Below are 26652 nucleotides of genomic sequence, written 5' to 3'. Positions count from 1 at the left end.
ACTAATGGGACAATCCATTTCGTGGCTGGGAAAGATGATTGTTTAAAAGTTAAATTGGGTAACAACAAGAATTGTAGGAATTTAATCAGAATTAATAATGATAATTAGTAAGTCAGTCTTTATATGATGTAATATATTTTTATTTCTCAAAGCATCTACCAAATAAAATAATACTATAGAACACAGGGCGTCAAACTCATTCCATGCAGGGCCTGGTGTCTGTAGGGTTTTTTCTTTCAATTGAGACCTAGACAACCAGGTGAAGGGGAGTTCCTTACTAATTAGTGACCTTAATTAATCAATCAAGTACTAGGGAGGACACTTGGCCCTCTGTGGAATGAGTTTGACACGTGGCCCAAAGTGTAACAAGTTCACCTAAATATATTAAAGGTATTTATGAAGGATTGTTGTTCAAAACCGCTTTGAAAGTCGACTACAAACATTCCATGTTGAATGAGGTTATTCGTGACACTATTTAACTAAAAAAGCAATTAAATCTGTTTTGTTGGATTCAAAGTTCCTCGGATCACAAGGTTAACGTTTTCCCCTCCGTTGCGTCTCTTCCGCTGACAGCCTGGTTGACCCCGGTAGGTGTGTGTGTGACCAGGAACTCTCCAAAGCTATATCCCACTGGCACAAATCTTCCATCACTCTCTCCACAAAGCTAGACATTGTGAAATGTCCAGCGATAGAGCGGAGAAACCTTTACCAGCTATTCCTGAAGATGATGGTAGAGATGATGAGAAGGGCTTTGGAAATGTTTTTGCTGAACTTGAATCCGTGGATTTGCCCCTGGGAACCACCTTAAGGTACTTTTAATTTAATCCAAATATGGATAAAAAAAAGGGGGGAAAAACTATTGTAGAACAGATTAATTCGTCAAATGTAAGACATTTTCATCTATTCATCATAATAGCTAATTGTGATTTACAATCAATTTGTTTTCATTCTCACCAGGAAACAATTCTCTGTACAAATAGCTATGGTACTTTTGTAATTGAACAATGGCAGTGCAGTTTTAAATGAGATGTAGCATGGACAGAATGCTAGTTGGTGGTGCTGCTCATTCTGTTACTATTAATAGCAATTTTATAAGTAGGGACTATTCATTCATAGATCCCCCTCTACTGATCTAAGGTCAGTTAACTGTATAGATGAATAAATCAGATTTGACACTGATGGGGAGGATATTAGCAGGGTAAACATGTCACTACGACATCACACACAGGTATCGTTACGCCCCTTATCGACCGAGTCCGGTACTGACCCGTTTCCCCGCAGTGGCACCGTCACCGCTCGACACTGTGATGATTACCAGCAACATGGCGGAAAATGAATCCGTGGAGTGTATAACCGAGCACGAACGTATTTTGCAAGAAATTGAGAGCACCGACACCGCTTGTGTCGGTCCGACACTTCGGTACGGAAATACATTTTCTTTAAAATATATATTTTATTATCTCATCGTTGGTGGTGAAGTAGAACAGTAGGTTGAAAGACCTTTTTGTTAGCATCCAATTCCAAGCCAGCTAACGTCAGTTAGCTACATATCTTACAGACCGTTGTTCCTATGCCACTGTGAGAAGGGTCGGCTAGCTTTAGGCAACCCGGTGTTTACACGTCAAGCATCATGTTCATATGTCATGTGTTATAACGTTTATATGAGGGTTGTAATGTCGGGTGACATGTCACAACTGTAAATATCAATAAGTGGGTGTGGCTCGTTATGCCCAAGGTTGTTAGCTAGCTAGTTGGCCAGCTAGCAGGTTAGCTAGCTAGTTGTATTAGCAGGCCACTAACTAGCTTCATTTGATAATACGGAGTCTTGTTTATATGAATGTGAGCTTAAAACGTCACCGCCGTTGTCAGGTTACTGTATAGTTAGCTTGGTAAATAGCTAGCAAACAAACTGGGGCACGTATTACTCACATAACTAACCTTACAGCCGTAGCTAAATGTATCATTAACTAGCTAAGTAGCTAGCTAACGTTACATTCATAGCAATATTTATCATTAACTAAGTAACTAGTTAACGTTACAGCATAGTTATATTTATCATTAGCTAGTGTAACGACCCTGGGTTTATAAGCGCGGAAATCGACTCTGCCGCTTGAGCATGCTTTTGCGGCACAGTCGATAGCGCGCCGGACCTCGGGCTAGAAGGTCGAGGGTTCGAGACCTGCTCCCTGCTGTTTCATTACACTATGTAGCTAGCCAACGTTGCAGCCATAGTTATATTTATCATTAGCTATGTAGCTAGCCAACGTTGCAGCCATAGTTATATTTATCATAAGCTATGTAGCTAGCTAGTTAACGTTACAGTATAGCAATATTTATCATTAGCTATGTAGCTAGCTAACGTTTAGTTTACAATCCATAATGCAATCAAGTCATCGGCTAGCTGTCTATTCAGCAGAAAAGGATCCTAATATAGTTAGCTACTAGTTAGCCATGACTAACTAGATACTCCACATCAAAAACAGCTGGGACCAAATACAGTGTATTGTAGCATGGGGTGGATTTGAATGAATGACACCCCTCCAGCCCCATCCCTCCAGAACAGAAATAAAGCCTGCCAGCAGCATACCAGCCAGCCAGAGGGGAGAGTGGCCTGTTATAGACCAATAAGGAGCCTAACTTTACTCCATATAGTCCATACCAGCCAACCAGAGGGGAGAGTGGCCTGTTATAGACCAATAAGGAGCCTAACTTTACTCCATATAGTCCATACCAGCCAGCCAGAGGGGAGAGTGGCCTGTTATAGACCAATAAGGAGCCTAACTTTACTCCATATAGTCCATACCAGCCAACCAGAGGGGAGAGTGGCCTGTTATAGACCAATAAGGAGCCTAACTTTACTCCATATAGTCCATACCAGCCAGCCAGAGGGGAGAGTGGCCTGTTATAGACCAATAAGGAGCCTAACTTTACTCCATATAGTCCATACCAGCCAACCAGAGAGGAGAGTGGCCTGTTATAGACCAATAAGGAGCCTAACTTTACTCCATATAGTCCATACCAGCCAGCCAGAGGGGAGAGTGGCCTGTTATAGACCAATAAGGAGCCTAACTTTACTCCATATAGTCCATACCAGCCAACCAGAGGGGAGAGTGGCCTGTTATAGACCAATAAGGAGCCTAACTTTACTCCATATAGTCCATACCAGCCAACCAGAGGGGAAAGCGGTGTGGCCTGTTATTTATAGACCAATAAGGAGCCTAACTTTACTCCATATAGTCCAAGGATCTTACATGTTCTGTTTTAAGAGCTAATTGGTTCTGGAAGCCAAAACAGCCAAATACTCCCATCTAAAGGTGACTTGATTCTCAAATTATGGTATGATTCTAGAAACATAAATTCCTCTACTTTCATATCACAATCAAAATCATTTCACAAACTGGTTTTAACACAGTTTTGCAGTCGACAGTATTTGTCAGTGATAACACATTTGTTGGGGTCCGTGTCTTCCGTGTACACACAGGTGTTAGGAGAAGCAGATGGCTAATTAGCACAGGTAGTCCACTCTGTCTTCCATCTGTTTTCCGTAAGCACGCGCTGTAACATGGAGATATGACTGTGTGGGAACGCTAACCCTAAAAAGGTGTTTATGAATTTAACCTTTAAAAAAGATATATATATTATTATTTCTTGCAGATGTGGATAGTCTGTATGCTTCCAAAACCGTACTGCAAGTGATACGTTCAGACTGAGAGTCGGAGCTCTTTGCTAAACTCCCCCGTACAGAAAACTCTTATGTAATGGAACTGAGAGTCATAATCAATGGCTTGGCCTGTTATGGCCTCACATGCCTGTTATGGCCTCACATGCCTGTTATGGCCTCACATGCCTGTTATGGCCTCACATGCCTGTTATGGCCTCACATGCCTGTTATGGCCTCACATGCCTGTTATGGCCTGTTATGGCCTCACATGCCTGTTATGGCCTCACATGTCTGTTATGGCCTCACATGTCTGTTATGGCCTCACATGCCTGTTATGGCCTGTTATGGCCTCACATGCTTGTTATGGCCTCACATGCCTGTTATGGCCTGTTATGGCCTCACATGCCTGTTATGGCCTTACATGCCTGTTATGGCCTTACATGCCTGTTATGGCCTCACATGCCTGTTATGGCCTCACATGCCTGTTATGGCCTGTTATGGCCTGTTATGGCCTGTTATGGCCTGTTATGGCCTGTTATGGCCTGTTATGGCCTGTTATGGCCTGTTATGGCCTGTTATGGCCTGTTATGGCCTCACATGCCTGTTATGGCCTGTTATGGCCTCACATGCCTGTTATGGCCTGACATGCCTGTTATGGCCTGTTATGGCCTGTTATGGCCTCACATGCCTGTTATGGCCTCACATGCCTGTTATGGCCTGTTATGGCCTGTTATGGCCTCACATGCCTGTTATGGCCTGTTATGGCCTCACATGCCTGTTATGGCCTGTTATGGCCTCACATACCGTTATGGCCTGTTATGGTCTGTTATGGCCTCACATGCCTGTTATGGCCTCACATGCCTGTTATGGCCTTACATGCCTGTTATGGCCTCACATGCCTGTTATGGCCTCACATGCCTGTTATGGCCTTACATGCCTGTTATGGCCTGTTAGGCATGTAAGGCCATAACAGGCCATGTTATGGCCATGTTATGGCCTGTTATGGCCATGTTATGGCCTGTTATCGCCTGTTATGGCCTTACATGCCTGTTATGGCCTCACATGCCTGTTATGGCCTTACACGTCTGTTATGGCCTGGGGCCACTTATCTATCTACCCCGTCATTGCTGCTTCTGTCAAAACTATGACAGGTATGTTTCCTTGTTCAGCCAGTTTCAGCCTGGGTATTGTATTGTCTCTGAGGTATAGAGGTTAGACTACTTCCTAGTTGCGTGTCAGTTTACTGTTAACACCCGGTCATAATACATCATTTATACTTGGTTCATCATAGCGTTGGGAGCTTAACATTCCTGCTGTAGACCGGCACTGTGCAATACATTGAGTTGGAGCCAGAAAGTCATTTCACTGTACTTGTTCATGTGACAATACAACTTGGAAACATTGCAGTAGTGCCTAAAAGTGTGTTAATGATTTCAGTTCAAAGGTCAAACGAGGTGTGTTCATATCGTTAGGAAGTTAACCTTCAGTCTTCCTCTTATTGAAGTGTGTGTGTGTGTGTGTGTGTGTGTGTGTGTGTGTGTGTGTGTGTTGTGTCCAGTGCCGACAACATCAAGGCTCATTGTTTTGTCCATCCTGCCTGTCGTCTGTTTGAATCGGTCAGTCGTCCTTTGGTTATCAGACTTCCTCAGTCCATCCTGATCTGCTTTCCAAATGACCCCCTATGCAGTGCACTAGGACCCATAGGGCTCTGGTCTAAAGTAGTGCACTATGTAGGGAATAGGGCTCTGGTCTAAAGTAGTGCACTATATAGGGAATAGGGCTCTGGTCTAAAGTAGTGCACTATATAGGGAATAGGGCTCTGGTCTAACGTGGTGCACTATATAGGGAATAGGGCTCTGGTCTAACGTGGTGCACTATATAGGGCTGGACTGTGGTGCTGGCTGGAGGGCTGGACAGTGGTGCTGGCTGGGGGGCTGGACTGTGGTGCTGGAGGGCTGGACAGTGGTGCTGGCTGGAGGGCTGGACAGTGGTGCTGGCTGGAGGGCTGGACAGTGGTGCTGGCTGGAGGGCTGGACAGTGGTGCTGGCTGGAGGGCTGGACTGTGGTGCTGGAGGGCTGGACTGTGGTGCTGGCTGGAGGGCTGGACTGTGGTGCTGGCTGGGGGGCTGGACTGTGGTGCTGGCTGGGGGGCTGGACTGTGGTGCTGGCTGGGGGGCTGGGCTGTGGTGCTGGGGGGCTGGACTGTGGTGCTGGAGGGCTGGGCTGTGGTGCTGGCTGGGGGGCTGGACAGTGGTGCTGGAGGGCTGGGCTGTGGTGCTGGGGGGCTGGACTGGGGGGCTGGACTGTGGTGCTGGCTGGGGGGCTGGACTGTGGTGCTGGACTGTGGTGCTGGGTGGCTGGACTGTGGTGCTGGGGGGCTGGGCTGTGGTGCTGGGGGGCTGGGCTGTGGTGCTGGCTGGAGGGCTGGACTGTGGTGCTGGCTGGGGGGCTGGACTGTGGTGCTGGCTGGGGGGCTGGGCTGTGGTGCTGGCTGGGGGGCTGGGCTGTGGTGCTGGCTGGGGGGCTGGGCTGTGGTGCTGGCTGGGGGGCTGGGCTGTGGTGCTGGGAGGCTGGACTGTGGTGCTGGCTGGGGGGCTGGACAGTGGTGCTGGAGGGCTGGGCTGTGGTGCTGGGGGGCTGGACTGGGGGGCTGGACTGGGGGGCTGGCTGGGGGGCTGGACTGTGGTGCTGGACTGTGGTGCTGGGGGGCTGGACTGTGGTGCTGGGGGGCTGGACTGTGGTGCTGGGGGGCTGGGCTGTGGTGCTGGGGGGCTGGACTGTGGTGCTGGGTGGCTGGACTGTGGTGCGGGAGGGCTGGACTGTGGTGCTGGAGGGCTGTGCTGGTGGGCTGGACTGTGGATAGATATGAAGCAGTCAGAAAATAGATATGTAGCAGTCAGAATGGATCACTATTTAAATAGATATGTAGCAGTTAGAATGGATCACTATTTAAATAGATATGTAGCAGTCAGAATGGATCACTATTTAAATAGATATGTAGCAGTCAGAATGGATCACTATTTAAATAGATATGTAGCAGTCAGAATGGATCACTATTTAAATAGATATGTAGCAGTCAGAATGGATCACTATTTAAATAGATATGTAGCAGTCAGAATGGATCACTATTTAAACAGATATGTAGCAGAATGAATCACTATTTAAATAGATATGTAGCAGTCAGAATGGATCACTATTTAAATAGATATGTAGCAGATAGAATGGATCACTATTTAAATAGATATGTAGCAGATAGAATGGATCACTATTTAAATAGATATGTAGCAGATAGAATGGATCACTATTTAAATAGATATGTAGCAGTCAGAATGGATCACTATTTAAACAGATATGTAGCAGAATGAATCACTATTTAAATAGATATGTAGCAGTCAGAATGGATCACTATTTAAATAGATATGTAGCAGATAGAATGGATCACTATTTAAATAGATATGTAGCAGATAGAATGGATCACTATTTAAATAGATATGTTGCAGTCAGAATGGATCACTATTTTTTTTATATTTGTTTACTTTTTTAATTTACTTTTTTAATTTTTTTCCCCTTTTCTCCCCAATTTTCGTGGTATCCAATCGCTAGTAATTACTATCTTGTCTCATCGCTACAACTCCCGTACGGGCTCGGGAGAGACGAAGGTCGAAAGCCATGCGTCCTCCGAGGCACAACCCAACCAAGCCGCACTGCTTCTTTAACACAGCGCGCCTCCAACCCGGAAGCCAGCCGCACCAATGTGTCGGAGGGAACACCGTGCACCCGCCCCCCTCGGTTAGCGCGCACTGCGCCCGGCCCGCCACAGGAGTCGCTGGAGCGCGATGAGACAAGGATATCCCTACCGGCCAAACCCTCCCTAACCCGGACGACGCTAGCCCAATTGTGCGTCGCCCCACGGACCTCCCCGGTCGCGGCCGGCTGCGACAGAGCCTGGGGGCGAACCCAGAGACTCTGGTGGCGCAGCTAGCACTGCGATGCAGTACCCTAGACCACTGCGCCACCCGGGAGGCCGAATGGATCACTATTTAAATAGATATGTAGCAGTTAGAATGGATCACTATTTAAATAGATGTGTAGTAGTTAGAATGGAACACTATTTAAATAGATATGTAGTAGTTAGAATGGATCACTATTTAAATAGATATGTAGCAGTTAGAATGGATCACTATTTAAATAGATATGTAGTAGTTAGAATGGATCACTATTTAAATAGATATGTAGTAGTTAGAATGGATCACTATTTAAATAGATATGTAGCAGTTAGAATGGAACACTATTGAAATAGATATGTAGTATTTAGAATGGATCACTATTGAAATAGATATGTAGTATTTAGAATGGATCACTATTGAAATAGATATGTAGCAGAATGGATCACTATTTAAATAGATATGTAGCAGTTAGAAGGGAACACTATTTAAATAGATATGTAGCAGTCAGAATGGATCACTATTTAAATAGATATGTAGCAGTCAGAATGGATCACTATTGAAATAGATATGTAGCAGAACGGATCACTATTGAAATAGATATGTAGCAGTTAGAATGGATCACTATTTAAATAGATATGTAGTAGTTAGAATGGATCACTATTTAAATAGATATGTAGTAGTTAGAATGGATCACTATTTAAATAGATATGTAGTAGTTAGAATGGAACACTATTTAAATAGATATGTAGCAGATAGAATGGATCACTATTTAAATAGATATGTAGCAGAATGGATCACTATTTAAATAGATATGTAGCAGAATGGATCACTATTTAAATAGATATGTAGCAGTTAGAATGGATCACTATTTAAATAGATATGTAGCAGAATGGATCACTATTTAAATAGATATGTAGTAGTTAGAATGGAACACTATTTAAATAGATATGTAGCAGTTAGAATGGATCACTATTGAAATAGATATGTAGTAGTTAGAATGGATCACTATTTAAATAGATATGTAGTAGTTAGAATGGATCACTATTTAAATAGATATGTAGTAGTTAGAATGGAACACTATTTAAATAGATATGTAGCAGATAGAATGGATCACTATTTAAATAGATATGTAGCAGAATGGATCACTATTTAAATAGATATGTAGCAGTTAGAATGGAACACTATTTAAATAGATATGTAGCAGATAGAATGGATCACTATTTAAATAGATATGTAGCAGAATGGATCACTATTTAAATAGATATGTAGCAGTTAGAATGAATCACTATTTAAATAGATATGTAGCAGTTAGAATGGATCACTATTTAAATAGATATGTAGCAGAATGGATCACTATTTAAATAGATATGTAGTAGTTAGAATGGATCACTATTTAAATAGATATGTAGCAGTCAGAATAGATTGCTATTTAAATAGATATGTTGTAGTCAGAATGGATCACTATTTAAGTAGATATGTAGCAGTTAGAATGGATCACTATTTAAATAGATATGTAGCAGTTAGAATGGATCACTATTTAAATAGATATGTAGCAGTTAGAATGGATCACTATTTAAATAGATATGTAGTAGTTAGAATGGATCACTATTTAAATAGATATGTAGTAGTTAGAATGGATCACGATTTAAATAGATATGTAGTAGTTAGAATGGAACACTATTTAAATAGATATGTAGCAGTTAGAATGGATCACTATTGAAATAGATATGTAGTATTTAGAATGGATCACTATTGAAATAGATATGTAGTATTTAGAATGGATCACTATTGAAATAGATATGTAGCAGAACGGATCACTATTGAAATAGATATGTAGCAGTTAGAATGGATCACTATTTAAATAGATATGTAGTAGTTAGAATGGATCACTATTTAAATAGATATGTAGTAGTTAGAATGGATCACTATTTAAATAGATATGTAGTAGTTAGAATGGAACACTATTTAAATAGATATGTAGCAGATAGAATGGATCACTATTTAAATAGATATGTAGCAGAATGGATCACTATTTAAATAGATATGTAGCAGTTAGAATGGATCACTATTTAAATAGATATGTAGCAGTTAGAATGGATCACTATTTAAATAGATATGTAGCAGTTAGAATGGATCACTATTTAAATAGATATGTAGCAGTCAGAATAGATTGCTATTTAAATAGATATGTAGCAGTTAGAATGGATCACTATTTAAATAGATATGTAGCAGTCAGAATGGATCACTATTTAAATAGATATGTAGCAGTTAGAATGGATCACTATTTAAATAGATATGTAGCAGTCAGAATAGATTGCTATTTAAATAGATATGTAGCAGTTAGAATGGATCACTATTTAAATAGATATGTAGCAGTTAGAATGGATCACTATTTAAATAGATATGTAGCAGTCAGAATAGATTGCTATTTAAATAGATATGTTGTAGTCAGAATGGATCACTATTTATGTAGATATGTAGCAGTTAGAATGGATCACTATTTAAATAGATATGTAGCAGTCAGAATGGATCACTATTTAAATAGATATGTAGCAGATAGAATGGATCACTATTGAAATAGATATGTAGTATTTAGAATGGATCACTATTGAAATAGATATGTAGCAGAATGGATCACTATTGAAATAGATATGTAGCAGAATGGATCACTATTGAAATAGATATGTAGCAGTTAGAAGGGATCACTATTTAAATAGACATGTAGTAGTTAGAATGGATCACTATTGAAATAGATATGTAGCAGAATGGATCACTATTGAAATAGATATGTAGCAGAATGGATCACTATTGAAATAGATATGTAGCAGTTAGAATGGATCACTATTTAAATAGACATGTAGTAGTTAGAATGGAACACTATTTAAATAGATATGTAGCAGTTAGAATGGAACACTATTTAAATAGATATGTAGCAGATAGAATGGATCACTATTGAAATAGATATGTAGCAGAATGGATCACTATTGAAATAGATATGTAGTATTTAGAATGGATCACTATTGAAATAGATATGTAGCAGAATGGATCACTATTGAAATAGATATGTAGCAGAATGGATCACTATTGAAATAGATATGTAGCAGAATGGATCACTATTTAAATAGATATGTAGTAGTTAGAATGGAACACTATTTAAATAGATATGTAGCAGTCAGAACGGATCACTTTTTAAATAGATATGTAGCAGTTAGAATGGATCACTATTTAAATAGATATGTTGCAGAATGGATCACTATTTAAATAGATATGTAGCAGAATGGATCACTATTTAAATAGATATGTAGCAGAATGGATCACTATTTAAATAGATATGTAGCAGAATGGATCACTATTTAAATAGATATGTAGCAGAATGGATCACTATTTAAATAGATATGTAGCAGTTAGAATGGATCACTATTTAAATAGATATGTAGCAGTCAGAATGGATCACTATTTAAATAGATATTTAGCAGAATGGATCACTATTTAAATAGAAATGTAGCAGTCAGAATGGATCAATTTTTAAATAGATATGTAGCAGTTAGAATGGATCACTATTTAAATAGATATGTAGCAGAATGGAACACTATTTAAATAGATATGTAGCAGTCAGAATGGATCACTATTTAAATAGATATGTAGTAGTTAGAATGGGTCACTATTTAAATAGATATGTAGCAGTCAGAATAGATTGCTATTTAAATAGATATGTAGCAGTTAGAATGGATCACTATTTAAATAGATATGTAGCAGAATGGAACACTATTTAAATAGATATGTAGCAGTTAGAATGGATCACTATTTAAATAGATATGTAGCAGTTAGAATGGATCACTATTTAAATAGATATGTAGCAGTTAGAATGGATCACTATTTAAATAGATATGTAGCAGAATGGATTACTATTTAAAAAGATATGTAGCAGTCAGAATGGATCACTATTTAAATAGATATGTAGCAGTTAGAATGGATCACTATTTAAATAGATATGAAGCAGTTAGAATGGATCACTATTTAAATAGATATGTAGCAGTTAGAATGGATCACTATTTAAATAGATATGTAGCAGTTAGAATGGATCACTATTTAAATAGATATGTAGCAGAATGGATTACTATTTAAAAAGATATGTAGCAGTCAGAATGGATCACTATTTAAATAGATATGTAGCAGTTAGAATGGATCACTATTTAAATAGATATGTAGCAGAATGGAACACTATTTAAATAGATATGTAGTAGTTAGAATGGATCACTATTTAAATAGATATGTAGCAGAATGGATCACTATTTAAATAGATATGTAGCAGTCAGAATGGATCACTATTTAAATAGATATGTAGCAGTCAGAATGGATCACTATTTAAATAGATATGTAGCAGAATGGATCACTATTTAAATAGATATGTAGCAGATAGAATGGATCACTATTTAATTAGATATGTAGCAGTTAGAATGGATCACTATTTAAATAGATATGTATAAGTCAGAATGGATCACTATTTAAATAGATATGTAGCAGTCAGAATGGATCACTATTTAAATAGATATGTAGCAGTCAGAATAGATTGCTATTTAAATAGATATGTAGCAGTTAGAATGGATCACTATTTAAATAGATATGTAACAGAATGGAACACTATTTAAAGAGATATGTAGCAGTTAGAATGGATCACTATTTAAATAGATATGTAGCAGTTAGAATGGATCACTATTTAAATAGATATGTAGCAGATAGAATGGATCACTATTTAATTAGATATGTAGCAGTTAGAATGGATCACTATTTAAATAGATATGTAGCAGTTAGAATGGATCACTATTTAAATAGATATGTAGCAGTTAGAATGGATCACTATTTAAATAGATATGTAGCAGTTAGAATGGATCACTATTTAAATAGATATGTAGCAGTTAGAATGGATCACTATTTAAATAGATATGTAGCAGTTAGAATGGATCACTATTTAAATAGATATGTAGCAGAATGGATTACTATTTAAATAGATATGTAGCAGTCAGAATGGATCACTATTTAAATAGATATGTAGCAGTTAGAATGGATCACTATTTAAATAGATATGTAGCAGAATGGAACACTATTTAAATAGATATGTAGTAGTTAGAATGGATCACTATTTAAATAGATATGTAGCAGAATGGATCACTATTTAAATAGATATGTAGCAGAATGGATCACTATTTAAATAGATATGTAGCAGTCAGAATGGATCACTATTTAAATAGATATGTAGCAGAATGGATCACTATTTAAATAGATATGTAGCAGTTAGAATGGATCACTATTTAAATAGATATGTAGCAGTTAGAATGGATCACTATTTAAATAGATATGTAGCAGTTAGAATGGATCACTATTTAAATAGATATGTAACAGAATGGAACACTATTTAAAGAGATATGTAGCAGTTAGAATGGATCACTATTTAAATAGATATGTAGCAGTTAGAATGGATCACTATTTAAATAGATATGTAGCAGATAGAATGGATCACTATTTAATTAGATATGTAGCAGTTAGAATGGATCACTATTTAAATAGATATGTAGCAGTTAGAATGGATCACTATTTAAATAGATATGTAGCAGTTAGAATGGATCACTATTTAAATAGATATGTAGCAGTTAGAATGGATCACTATTTAAATAGATATGTAGCAGTTAGAATGGATCACTATTTAAATAGATATGTAGCAGTTAGAATGGATCACTATTTAAATATATGTAGCAGAATGGATTACTATTTAAATAGATATGTAGCAGTCAGAATGGATCACTATTTAAATAGATATGTAGCAGTTAGAATGGATCACTATTTAAATAGATATGTAGCAGAATGGAACACTATTTAAATAGATATGTAGTAGTTAGAATGGATCACTATTTAAATAGATATGTAGCAGAATGGATCACTATTTAAATAGATATGTAGCAGAATGGATCACTATTTAAATAGATATGTAGCAGTCAGAATGGATCACTATTTAAATAGATATGTAGCAGAATGGATCACTATTTAAATAGATATGTAGCAGTTAGAATGGATCACTATTTAAATAGATATGTAGCAGTTAGAATGGATCACTATTTAAATAGATATGTAGCAGTTAGAATGGATCACTATTTAAATAGATATGTAACAGAATGGAACACTATTTAAAGAGATATGTAGCAGTTAGAATGGATCACTATTTAAATAGATATGTAGCAGTTAGAATGGATCACTATTTAAATAGATATGTAGCAGATAGAATGGATCACTATTTAATTAGATATGTAGCAGTTAGAATGGATCACTATTTAAATAGATATGTAGCAGTTAGAATGGATCACTATTTAAATAGATATGTAGCAGTTAGAATGGATCACTATTTAAATAGATATGTAGCAGTTAGAATGGATCACTATTTAAATAGATATGTAGCAGTTAGAATGGATCACTATTTAAATAGATATGTAGCAGAATGGATTACTATTTAAATAGATATGTAGCAGTCAGAATGGATCACTATTTAAATAGATATGTAGCAGTTAGAATGGATCACTATTTAAATAGATATGTAGCAGTTAGAATGGATCACTATTTAAATAGATATGTAGCAGAATGGAACACTATTTAAATAGATATGTAGCAGAATGGATCACTATTTAAATAGATATGTAGCAGAATGGATCACTATTTAAATAGATATGTAGCAGTCAGAATGGATCACTATTTAAATAGATATGTAGCAGAATGGATCACTATTTAAATAGATATGTAGCAGAATGGATCACTATTTAAATAGATATGTAGCAGTTAGAATGGATCACTATTTAAATAGATATGTAGCAGTTAGAATGGATCACTATTTAAATAGATATGTAGCAGTTAGAATGGATCACTATTTAAATAGATATGTAGCAGTTAGAATGGATCACTATTTAAATAGATATGTAGCAGTTAGAATGGATCACTATTTAAATAGATATGTAGCAGAATGGATTACTATTTAAAAAGATATGTAGCAGTCAGAATGGATCACTATTTAAATAGATATGTAGCAGTTAGAATGGATCACTATTTAAATAGATATGTAGCAGTTAGAATGGATCACTATTTAAATAGATATGTAGCAGTTAGAATGGATCACTATTTAAATAGATATGTAGCAGTTAGAATGGATCACTATTTAAATAGATATGTAGCAGTTAGAATGGATCACTATTTAAATAGATATGTAGCAGAATGGATTACTATTTAAAAAGATATGTAGCAGTCAGAATGGATCACTATTTAAATAGATATGTAGCAGTTAGAATGGATCACTATTTAAATAGATATGTAGCAGAATGGAACACTATTTAAATAGATATGTAGTAGTTAGAATGGATCACTATTTAAATAGATATGTAGCAGAATGGATCACTATTTAAATAGATATGTAGCAGTCAGAATGGATCACTATTTAAATAGATATGTAGCAGTCAGAATGGATCACTATTTAAATAGATATGTAGCAGAATGGATCACTATTTAAATAGATATGTAGCAGATAGAATGGATCACTATTTAATTAGATATGTAGCAGTTAGAATGGATCACTATTTAAATAGATATGTAGCAGAATGGAACACTATTTAAATAGATATGTAGTAGTTAGAATGGATCACTATTTAAATAGATATGTAGTAGTTAGAATGGATCACTATTTAAATAGATATGTAGCAGAATGGATCACTATTTAAATAGATATGTAGCAGTCAGAATGGATCACTATTTAAATAGATATGTAGCAGTCAGAATGGATCACTATTTAATTAGATATGTAGCAGAATGGATCACTATTTAAATAGATATGTAGCAGAATGGAACACTATTTAAATAGATATGTAGCAGTCAGAATGGATCACTATTTAAATAGATATGTAGCAGTCAGAATGGATCACTATTTAATTAGATATGTAGCAGAATGGATCACTATTTAAATAGATATGTAGCAGAATGGAACACTATTTAAATAGATATGTAGTAGTTAGAATGGATCACTATTTAAATAGATATGTAGCAGAATGGATCACTATTTAAATAGATATGTAGCAGAATGGATCACTATTTAAATAGATATGTAGCAGAATGGATCACTATTTAAATAGATATGTAGCAGAATGGATCACTATTTAAATAGATATGTAGCAGAATGGATCACTATTTAAATAGATATGTAGCAGATAGAATGATCACTATTTAAATAGATATGTAGCAGATAGAATGGATCACTATTTAATTAGATATGTAGCAGTTAGAATGGATCACTATTTAAATAGATATGTAGCAGAATGGAACACTATTTAAATAGATATGTAGTAGTTAGAATGGATCACTATTTAAATAGATATGTAGCAGAATGGATCACTATTTAAATAGATATGTACCAGTCAGAATGGATCACTATTTAAATTGATATGTAGCAGTCAGAATGGATCACTATTTAAATAGATATGTAGCAGAATGGATCACTATTTAAATAGATATGTAGCAGATAGAATGATCACTATTTAAATAGATATGTATAAGTCAGAATGGATCGCTATTTAAATAGATATGTAGTAGTCAGAATGGATCGCTATTTAAATAGATTTGTAGCAGTCAGAATGGATCACTATTTAAATAGATATGTATCAGTTAGAATGGATCACTATTTAAATAGATATGTAGCAGAATGGATCACTATTTAAATAGATACGTAGTAGTCAGAATGGATCACTATTTAAATAGATATGTAGCAGTTAGAATGGATCACTATTTAAATAGATATGTAGCAGTCAGAATAGATTGCTATTTAAATGTCTATTTGTAGCCAACTTTAAAATAATTGATCACTGGGATCGAACTTGATCACAATAAACACATTTTAGAGCCCAAAATAAACGTCATTGTATTATTTTGGTTCTGGCGGTTTTGTAATTTGCATAGGCTGTTTTTCAGGGCAGACCGCTGTGTGTTTGTAGAGGACGATTACAGGCCTTTCCATCTAAATGGACCCATTAACACCATCAGATTGTGTCACATGCTTGGTAAACAACAGGTGTAGACTAACAGTGAAATACTGACTGACTGGCTCTTCCAGAGAAAGACCATAGAGAAATAAATAAGTTTTATAATAAAAGTCATAAATACAAAATGAGTAACGACAACTTGGCTATAGACATGGTACCAGTACCAAGTCCATGTGCAGGGCTACGAGGTAATAACTTGGCTATAGACAGGGTACCAGTACCAAGTCCATGTGCAGGGCTACGAGGTAATAACTTGGCTATAGACAGGGTACCAGTACCAAGTCCATGTGCAGGGCTACGAGGTAATAACTTGGCTATATAGAAAGGGTGGGATCCCTAGTCAGTTGTACAACTGAATGCCTTCAACTGAAATTAGTCTTTCCGCGTTTAACCCCTCTGAATCAGAGAGGTGGTGGAGGCTGCCTTAATGAGTCTTCTGCGTTTAACCCTCTGGATCAGAGAGGTGGTGGAGGCTGCCTTAATGAGTCTTCTGCGTTTAACCCTCTGAATCAGAGAGGTGGTGGAGGCTGCCTTAATGAGTCTTTCTGCGTTTAACCCCTCTGAATCAGAGAGGTGGTGGAGGCTGCCTTAATGAGTCTTCTGCGTTTAACCCCTCTGAATCAGAGAGGTGGTGGAGGCTGCCTTAATGAGTCTGTCTGCGTTTAACCCCTCTGAATCAGAGAGGTGGTGGAGGCTGCCTTAATGAGTCTTCTGCGTTTAACCCTCTGGATCAGAGAGGTGGTGGAGGCTGCCTTAATGAGTCTTCTGCGTTTAACCCCTCTGAATCAGAGAGGTGGTGGAGGCTGCCTTAATGAGTCTTTCTGCGTTTAACCCCTCTGAATCAGAGAGGTGGTGGAGGCTGCCTTAATGAGTCTTTCTGCGTTTAACCCCTCTGAATCAGAGAGGTGGTGGAGGTTGTCTGAAATCGACATCCACATCTTCGGCTCATGTGCAGAACAACAGATTTTTACCTTGTCAGCTCGGGGATTCGATCCAGCAACCTTTGGGTTACTGGCCCAACGCTCTAACCACTAGGCTACCTCTACCAGTACCAGTACCATGTGCAGGGCTACAGGTAATAACTTGGCTATAGACAGGGTTACTGGCCCATTGCTCTAACCACTAGGCTACCTGTACCAGTACCAGTACCATGTACAGGGCTACAGGTAATAACTTGGCTATAGACAGGGTTACTGGCCCATTGCTCTAACCACTAGGCTACCTGTACCAGTACCAGTACCATGTGCAGGGCTACAGGTAATAACTTGGCTATAGACAGGGTTACTGGCCCATTGCTCTAACCACTAGGCTACCTGTACCAGTACCAGTACCATGTGCAGGGCTACAGGTAATAACTTGGCTATAGACAGGGTTACTGGCCCATTGCTCTAACCACTAGGCTACCTCTACCAGTACCAGTACCATGTGCAGGGCTACAGGTAATAACTTGGCTATAGACAGGGTTACTGGCCCATTGCTCTAACCACTAGGCTACCTGTACCAGTACCAGTACCATGTGCAGGGCTACAGGTAATAACTTGGCTATAGACAGGGTTACTGGCCCATTGCTCTAACCACTAGGCTACCTCTACCAGTACCATGTGCAGGGCTACAGGTAATTGAAGTCGCTAAGTGAATAAGCAACAGGATAGATCATTAACAGTTGCAGCAGCATCGACCCACTCCACTACAGCCCCGTCAGCGTATGTGATGAGTCAAAAGGGTCAATGCAGATAGTCCGGGTAACTATTTAACTAACTATTTAGCGTTCTTCTGGTTTAAGCTGTTCACCGTCCTGTTGGTTCTAGACTTGGTGCATTGGTAACACTTGCCATGCGGTAGCAGAGAGATGCCTATCTTTAGGGCCTGCCTCTGACACTGTCTGGTATAGAGGTCCTGGATGGCATGGAGCTCGTCCCCAGTGGTGTACTGGGCCGTACCCACTACCCTCTGACACTGTCTGGCATAGAGGTCCTGGATGGCATGGAGCTCGTCCCCAGTGGTGTACTGGGCCGTACCCACTACCCTCTGACACCGCCTGGCATAGAGGTCCTGGATGGCAGGGAGCTCGTCCCCAGTGGTGTACTGGGCCGTACCCACTACCCTCTGACACTGTCTGGTATAGAGGTCCTGGATGGCAGGGAGCTCGTCCCCAGTGGTGTACTGGGCCGTACCCACTACCCTCTGACACTGTCTGGTATAGAGGTCCTGGATGGCAGGGAGCTCGTCCCCAGTGGTGTACTGGGCCGTACCCACTACCCTCTGACACTGTCTGGTATAGAGGTCCTGGATGGCAGGGAGCTCGTCCCCAGTGGTGTACTGGGCCGTACCCACTACCCTCTGACACTGTCTGGTATAGAGGTTCTGGATGGCAGGGAGCTCGTCCCCAGTGGCGTACTGGGCGGTACCCACTACCCCTTGCGGTCGGATGCCAGTTGGTATATCAGGCGGTGATGCAGCCAGTCGAGATGCTCTCAATGGTGTAGCTGTGTAGAACGTTTTGAGGATCTGTGGGACCATCCCAAATCTTCTCTACCTCCCTGAGAGGAAAGAGGCGTTGTCGTTCCCTCTTCGAGACTGTGTTGGTGTTTGTGGACCATGATAGGTCCTTAGTAACGTGGACACCAAGGACCTTGAAGCCCTCGGCCCGCTCCACTACAGCCCCGTCGATGTGAATGGGGGCGTGCTCGGCCCTCCGTTTCCTGTAGTCCACGATCAGCTCCTTTGTCTTGCTGCAGTTGAGGGGAGAGGTTGTTGTCCAGGCACCACACTGCTAAGTCTCTGACCACCTCCCTATAGGCTGTCTCATCGTTGTCAGGTCTCTGACCTCCTCCCTATAGGCTGTCTCATCGTTGTCAGGTCTCTGACCTCCTCCCTATAGGCTGTCTCATCGTTGTCAGGTCTCTGACCTCCTCCCTATAGGCTGTCTCATCGTTGTCAGGTCTCTGACCTCCTCCCTATAGGCTGTCTCATCGTTGTCAGGTCTCTGACCTCCTCCCTATAGGCTGTCTCATCGTTGTCTCTGACCTCCTCCCTATAGGCTGTCTCATCGTTGTCTCTGACCTCCTCCCTATAGGCTGTCTCATCGTTGTCTCTGACCTCCTCCCTATAGGCTGTCTCATCGTTGTCTCTGACCTCCTCCCTATAGGCTGTCTCATCGTTGTCTCTGACCTCCTCCCTATAGGCTGTCTCATCGTTGTCTCTGACCTCCTCCCTATAGGCTGTCTCATCGTTGTCAGGTCTCTGACCTCCTCCCTATAGGCTGTCTCATCGTTGTCAGGTCTCTGACCTCCTCCCTATAGGCTGTCTCATCGTTGTCAGGTCTCTGACCTCCTCCCTATAGGCGGTCTCATTGTCGGTGATCAGGCCTACTGTCGTGGAAAATCATCTCAAAAATATAACGCTTTATCAGAACTTGTAAATTCAATCATGCTCTTTATTACAATTGTACAGCCAACTGGCATGTCCCCGCGGAACACACCCCGCGGAACACACACCGCGGAACACACACCCCGTCCTTTCTTTCTTCCTAATGTTCTATCTCTACACAGATCTACTCATTTCTTACAACATTATCATTCATCCTTTTGTTTTTACCTCAAAACAACTCAGTTCTTTCTTTATTGACTTAATCCCTTTGTTCAACATAAGCCTAGGCTAATAGGATTTCTACGATATGACGAGAGACTACTGTCTAATCGGATCAGCTTGTCTTCATATCCTACCCAACCCCCAATACTGATATTTTCTTCTTTTATTTGATTAGTATTGTGGCGTGACCTACTGAATTACAAAACCCTGTTAGCTAGACAGAGCGGTTTTTTATTCGCAGGATTTCTTTTGCATTTGAACGCCGCACAATCGGGCAAACGTCCTAAATATTCATCCGTACAGTCCTCCTTTCAGAGCGTTAACCATGAAATATTTATTTAACTACTGATTTATGTTTCGACCGTATTAACTACTTTTGCAGTTGAACGCCGCACAATCGGGCAAACGTTTTTTCTACAACCTAATATTTATAAGCTACTTTTGCAGTTGAACGCCGCACAATCGGGCTAACGTTTTCCTACAACCTAATATTTATAAGCTACTTTTGCAGTTGAACGCCGCACAATCGGGCTAACGTTTTTCCTGCCTTCTAAATATTCATCCGTACAGTCCCCCGTTCTGAGGCGGTATCCATGAAGTATTTATTTACTAAATATCCACCCAATCAGACCTCTTTAAAAATGTTCCTTTTTTAACGAGCGGTATCGTGGCTTTCTAACTACTTATTCATGCAGTTCCCTGTTATCTTTAGAGCCGTTATTCATAAGTAACCTGTCCAAGCATTCCTTCTACTAATTTTATTGAAGAGGTATCACAAGATTTTCTACCTACATTATCTGTTTTTACCGTATGGGCTGTCCCACATTATAGCCAGCCATCTCAGCCAGATGCGCAAACAACCGCATCATTTAAGCTACACATTCGAACGGTCTGATCTGAGCGAGCGCATGCATGCCCACTCTACATCTAACACAAGCAAAGTTCACAGCACCTATTCACTCATTCTCTATACATGCACATGCATTTATATTTAATACAATTCCCCAAATTACACATACATGCAAATTCATTGAATTTAAAAGTTCTTTTGTATTTACTGGTTTCATTTTAGGAAATTTGAAAGAGAGACTTACGTGGCGCTCCTCTCGCTGAGACAGGATCTCTGAAGCAATCCATACATTTCAACTATTGTAAGAACTTGCTTACCGTCTAGTTGGGCGGCCACCCTTGTTTGTTAGATTGTCCAAAGAACCCATCATCAGCCAAGAACGTCCCAGTCCCTATCAGCTCCTGGCAAGCTCGCCAAAATATGTCGTGGAAAATCATCTCAAAAATATAACGCTTTATCAGAACTTGTAAATTCAATCATGCTCTTTATTACAATTGTACAGCCAACTGGCATGTCCCCGCGGAACACACCCCGCGGAACACACACCGCGGAACACACACCCCGCGGAACACACACCGCGGAACCCACCCACTCCCAGAGCACTAGTTCGCTCTTTATACCCAAATAGCATATGAGTCCACCCCATATGCAAATAAGCATACTTCCCCTATTCTTTGTGCCATTATCTTTTTAGTTCAGGCTTCCTGCTTGTTCACACATACTAACGCTCATCATCTGCTTTCAGTTAAATTACAATAGTGGTCAGACCCTCTATCTTAGTGTCAACATACTCTGTGTCCTTCCCCTCACCACTAAATAAATGCACTCTTTGTTCTGTCCCCGCTATCCCTAGGGTATCCAATTGCTTATAGGCATATTTCTCTGGTATGTATGTTTTTCTTTAGTGGAATGAATAGACTATAAATCTAGTGTGTCAAAGCACCCTGGCACCAACATGTCTGAGCAATCTGTCAACACAATGGAGAATCTACAAGGGTCAGAGGGTCAGAACGTCCCCCAGTAGATTTCCATTACCACGGTCTCATGATCTATGTCAACATGTGGCTCGTTACTCCAATGTTCAGCTATCTTTTATATTTCTATGTTATCCATGTATATTATGTTACTACTACACCATCTGCTAATCTTTGGTTTCCTGTATTTACCAGAATGGCAAACACACTCACATCTGCCTTCTTATACTATTTACCTATCTATTGTTTAATAGTGTGATATCTACCTACATATGTCACTTACTCCTACACTACCACCGTTGTGTTGTCAGTAAACTTAATGATGGTGTTGGAGTTGTGCGTGTCCACTCAGTCGTGGGTGAACAGGGAGTACAGGAGGGGACTGAGCACGCACCCCTGAGGGGCCCCCGTGTTCAGGGTCAGCGTGGCAGATGTGTTGTTGCCTACCCTCACCACCTGGGAGCGGCCCGTCAGGAAGTCCAGGATCCAGTTGCAGAGGGTTCAGTCACAGGGTTCTTAGCTTAGTGCCCTCCAAGCTCATCACTATGGTGTTGAGATATTAGTCAATTAACAGCATTCTCACATCAGGTGTTCTTCTTGTCTAGGAGACCATTGTGGTGCAATAAAGAGTTCATCATCTGTGGATCTGTTGGGGCGGTATGCGAGTTGGAGTGGGTCTAGGGTGTCTGGGATGATGGTGTTGATATCTGCCTATGACCAGCCTTTCAAAACGTTTCATGGCTAACAGATGCTATTGGGCGATAGTCATTTAGACAGGTTACCTTGGCATTATTAGGCGCAGGGGACTATGGTGTTCTGCTGGAAACATGTAGGTATTACAGTGGTTCAGGGAGAGATTGAAAATGTCAGTGAAAGCACTTGCCAGCTGGTCAGCGCATGCTCTGAGTATGTGTCCTGGTAATCCGTCTGGCCCTGCGGCCTTGTGATCGTTAACCTGTTTTACAGGTCTTACATCGGCTATGGAGAGCATGATCACACAGTCATCCAGAACAGCTTGTACTCTCACGCATGGTTCAGTGTTGCTTGCCTCGTAGTGAGCATAGAAGGCATTTACCTCGTCGGTAGTTTCGTGTCACTGAGCAGCTTGCGACTGTGTTTCCCTTTGTAATCTGTGATAGTTTGCAAGCCCTGCCACATCCGATGAGTGTCAGAGCCGGCCTAGTAGGATTCGATCTTAGTCCTGTTTTGAAGCTTTGCCTGTTTAATGGCTCTTCGGAGGTCGTAGCGGGATTTCTCATAAGTGTCCAGATTAGTGTCCCGCTCCTTGAACGCGGGACACTAGCCTTTAGCTCATTGCGGATGTTGCCCATAATCCATGGCTTCTGGTTGGGATATGTACGTACGGTCACTGTGGGGAATACGTCGTTGATGCACTTATTAATGAAGCCGGTGACTGATGTGGTAAACCTCTCATTGCCATCCCGGGACATATTCCAGTCCTGTGCGAAACAATCCTGTAGCTTAGTATCTGCTTCATCGAACCACTTCCGGTGTTCCACTGGTACTTCCTGTTTGTTTTTGCTTGTAGAGCAGGAATCGGGAGGATAGAGTTATGGTCAGATCTGCCAAATAGAGGGTGAGCTTTGTCTGTGTTTCTGTGTAGAGTAAAATTGATCTAGAGTATTTAAAAAAAAAAAATAATAATTGCCTCTAGTTGCACAGGTGCCATGCCGGTAGAAGGTGCCGTGCCGGTAGAAGGTGCCGTGCCGGTAGAAGGTGCCGTGCCGGTAGAAGGTGCCGTGCCGGTAGAAGGTGCCGTGCCGGTAGAAGGTGCCGTGCCGGTAGAAGGTGCCGTGCCGGTAGAAGGTGCCGTGCCGGTAGAAGGTGCCGTGCCGGTAGAAGGTGCCGTGCCGGTAGAAGGTGCCGTGCCGGTAGAAGGTGCCGTGCCGGTAGAAGGTGGCGTGCCGGTAGAAGGTGGCGTGCCGGTAGAAGGTGGCGTGCCGGTAGAAGGTGGCGTGCCGGTAGAAGGTGGCGTGCCGGTAGAAGGTGGCGTGCCGGTAGAAGGTGGCGTGCCGGTAGAAGGTGGCGTGCCGGTAGAAGGTGGCGTGCTGGGAGCGTCACCTCTGGATAAGCATTTTCTTGTTTGCTTAAGGCCACGGAAACCCATTTCATCAAGCTCCCGACGAACAGTTAATGTGCTGACGTTGCTTCGAGAAGCAGTTTGGATTTCGGTAGTGAGTGTTGCAACAGAGGACAGGCGATTTTTACGCGCTTCACGCTTCAGCACTCGGCAGTCCCGTTCCGTTAGCTTGTGTGGCCTACCACCTCGCGGCTGAGCCGTTGTTGCTCCTAGACATTTCCACTTCACAGTAACAGCACTTACAGTTGACCGGGGCGTCTCTAGCAGGGCAGAAATGTGATGAACTGACTTGTTGGAAAGATGGCAATAAATCAATCAAATGTGTTTATACAGTCCTTCTTACATCAGCCAATGTCACAAAGTGCAATACAGAAACCCAGACTAAAACAGCAAGCAATGCAGGTGTAGAAGCGTCCTATGACGGTGTCATGTTACAAGTCACTGAGCTCTTTAGTAAGGGCCATTCTACTGCCAATGTTTGTCTATGGAGATTGCATGGCTGTGTGCTTGATTTTGTACACCTGTCAGCAACGGGTGTGGCTGAAATAGTAGAATAAACCTAATACTGTTTGTCCAGTGGCTGTTTGATAGGGACAGAGTATAAACCATTCAATGTGTCATGATTTTGTCATTACTCTTCAGTTCCCTCTGGGATATTCTACGAGTGGGTTCCCTCTGGGCTAAAGGATAAACAAGATCTAAACTGAGTGAAACGCCCGGCCACAGACAGACGGGTTAGTGAAAACACCTGGCCACAGACAGACAGACGGGTTAGTGAAAACACCCGGCCACAGACAGACAGACGGGTTAGTGAAAACACCCGGCCACAGACAGACAGACGGGTTAGTGAAACACCCGGCCACAGACAGACGGGTTAGTGAAACATCCGGCCACAGACAGACGGGTTAGTGGAACACCCGGCCACAGACAGACGGGTTAGTGGAACACCCGGCCACAGACAGACGGGTTAGTGAAAACACCCGGCCACAGACAGACGGGTTAGTGGAACACCCGGCCACAGACAGACGGGTTAGTGGAACACCCGGCCACAGACAGACGGGTTAGTGAAAACACCCGGCCACAGACAGACGGGTTAGTGGAACACCCGGCCACAGACAGACAGACGGGTTAGTGAAACACCCGGCCACAGACAGACAGACGGGTTAGTGAAAACACCCGGCCACAGACAGACAGACGGGTTAGTGAAACACCCGGCCACAGACAGACAGACGGGTTAGTGAAAACACCCGGCCACAGACAGACAGACGGGTTAGTGAAAACACCCGGCCACAGACAGACAGACGGGTTAGTGGAACACCCGGCCACAGACAGACGGGTTAGTGGAACACCCGGCCACAGACAGACAGACAGACAGACGGGTTAGTGAAATACCCGGCCACAGACAGACGGACGGGTTATTGAAACACCCGGCCACAGACAGACAGACAGACGGGTTAGTGAAATACCCGGCCACAGACAGACAGACGGGTTAGTGAAACACCCGGCCACAGACAGACAGACAGACAGACGGGTTAGTGAAATACCCGGCCACAGACAGACAGACGGGTTAATGAAACACCCGGCCACAGACAGACAGACGGGTTAGTGAAACACCCGGCCACAGACAGACGGGTTAGTGAAAACACCCGGCCACAGACAGACAGACGGGTTAGTGAAACATCCGGCCACAGACAGACGGGTTAGTGAAAACACCCGGCCACAGACAGACAGACGGACGGGGAAGTGAAACACCCGGCCACAGACAGACAGACAGACGGGTAATGAAACACCCGGCCACAGACAGACAGACAGACGGGGAAGTGAAACACCCGGCCACAGACAGACGGGGGTTGAATATAGATAGCGCATGGCTGCTTTCTTGACTGAATTACTATCACATCTGAGAGTATATCCCATTTTGGAGTGAAATAATGTCTCACTTGGTTCGGTTTATGGTATATCCGTATTGATTTGTCTATATGAGAACGGACAATGCACAATCCAAGAGATGTGCTTATGCCCAACCACGTAACCAAGGGTGGGAAAACGGCGATTATGCCCAACCACGTAACCAAGGGTGGGGAAACGGCGACCATAGTTCAAAATAATACAGCCTCCATTTATAGATCTGTTTTGCATCCCAGGTATTCCTGAGACTTAGAGTTAGTCTTGATAAAACCAAATCTATAATGAATTTTAAAGTCTATGGCAGATTTGTAAAAATCATTCTGTCATACCTGGGATGTTTGTGGGTGTTAGACCGTATTATGCACATGTTGGTGGTCCCGTGACCACCGGATCAGAAAGCATGTTGGTGGTCCCGTGTCCACCGGATCAGAAAGCATGTTCGTGGTCCCGTGCCCACCGGATCAGAAAGCATGTTGGTGGTCCCGTGTCCACCGGATCAGAAAGCATGTTGGTGGTCCCGTGTCCACCGGATCAGAAAGCATGTTGGTGGTCCCGTGC

General features: G+C 41.4%; 1 protein-coding gene across 8 annotated transcripts in view; it reads left to right on the top strand.

Annotated features, from left to right (window-relative positions):
• The first annotated feature begins 662 nt into the window (after positions 1 to 662).
• Positions 663 to 26652, top strand: part of LOC129865185 (exocyst complex component 6-like) — a 183471-nt gene continuing 157481 nt past the window's right edge. For 3 of the 8 annotated variants that reach the window (XM_055937773.1, XM_055937764.1, XM_055937746.1), the window contains exon 1: positions 664 to 809. In XM_055937773.1, coding sequence (XP_055793748.1) covers positions 679 to 809 — 131 coding nt within the window. In that variant the 5' untranslated portion in view covers positions 664 to 678. Of the gene's footprint in view, positions 810 to 1272; positions 1421 to 26652 lie in introns of those variants that run through there. The other 5 variants (XM_055937738.1, XM_055937791.1, XM_055937781.1 and 2 more) reach the window with 3 other exon arrangements.

Source organism: Salvelinus fontinalis, chromosome 1 (genome assembly GCF_029448725.1).
Source record: "Salvelinus fontinalis isolate EN_2023a chromosome 1, ASM2944872v1, whole genome shotgun sequence".
In the NCBI taxonomy this organism is placed as follows: Eukaryota; Metazoa; Chordata; class Actinopteri; order Salmoniformes; family Salmonidae; genus Salvelinus; species Salvelinus fontinalis.
Note: the sequence above shows the minus strand (reverse complement) of the source record. Positions and strands in the feature narration are given on the sequence as shown.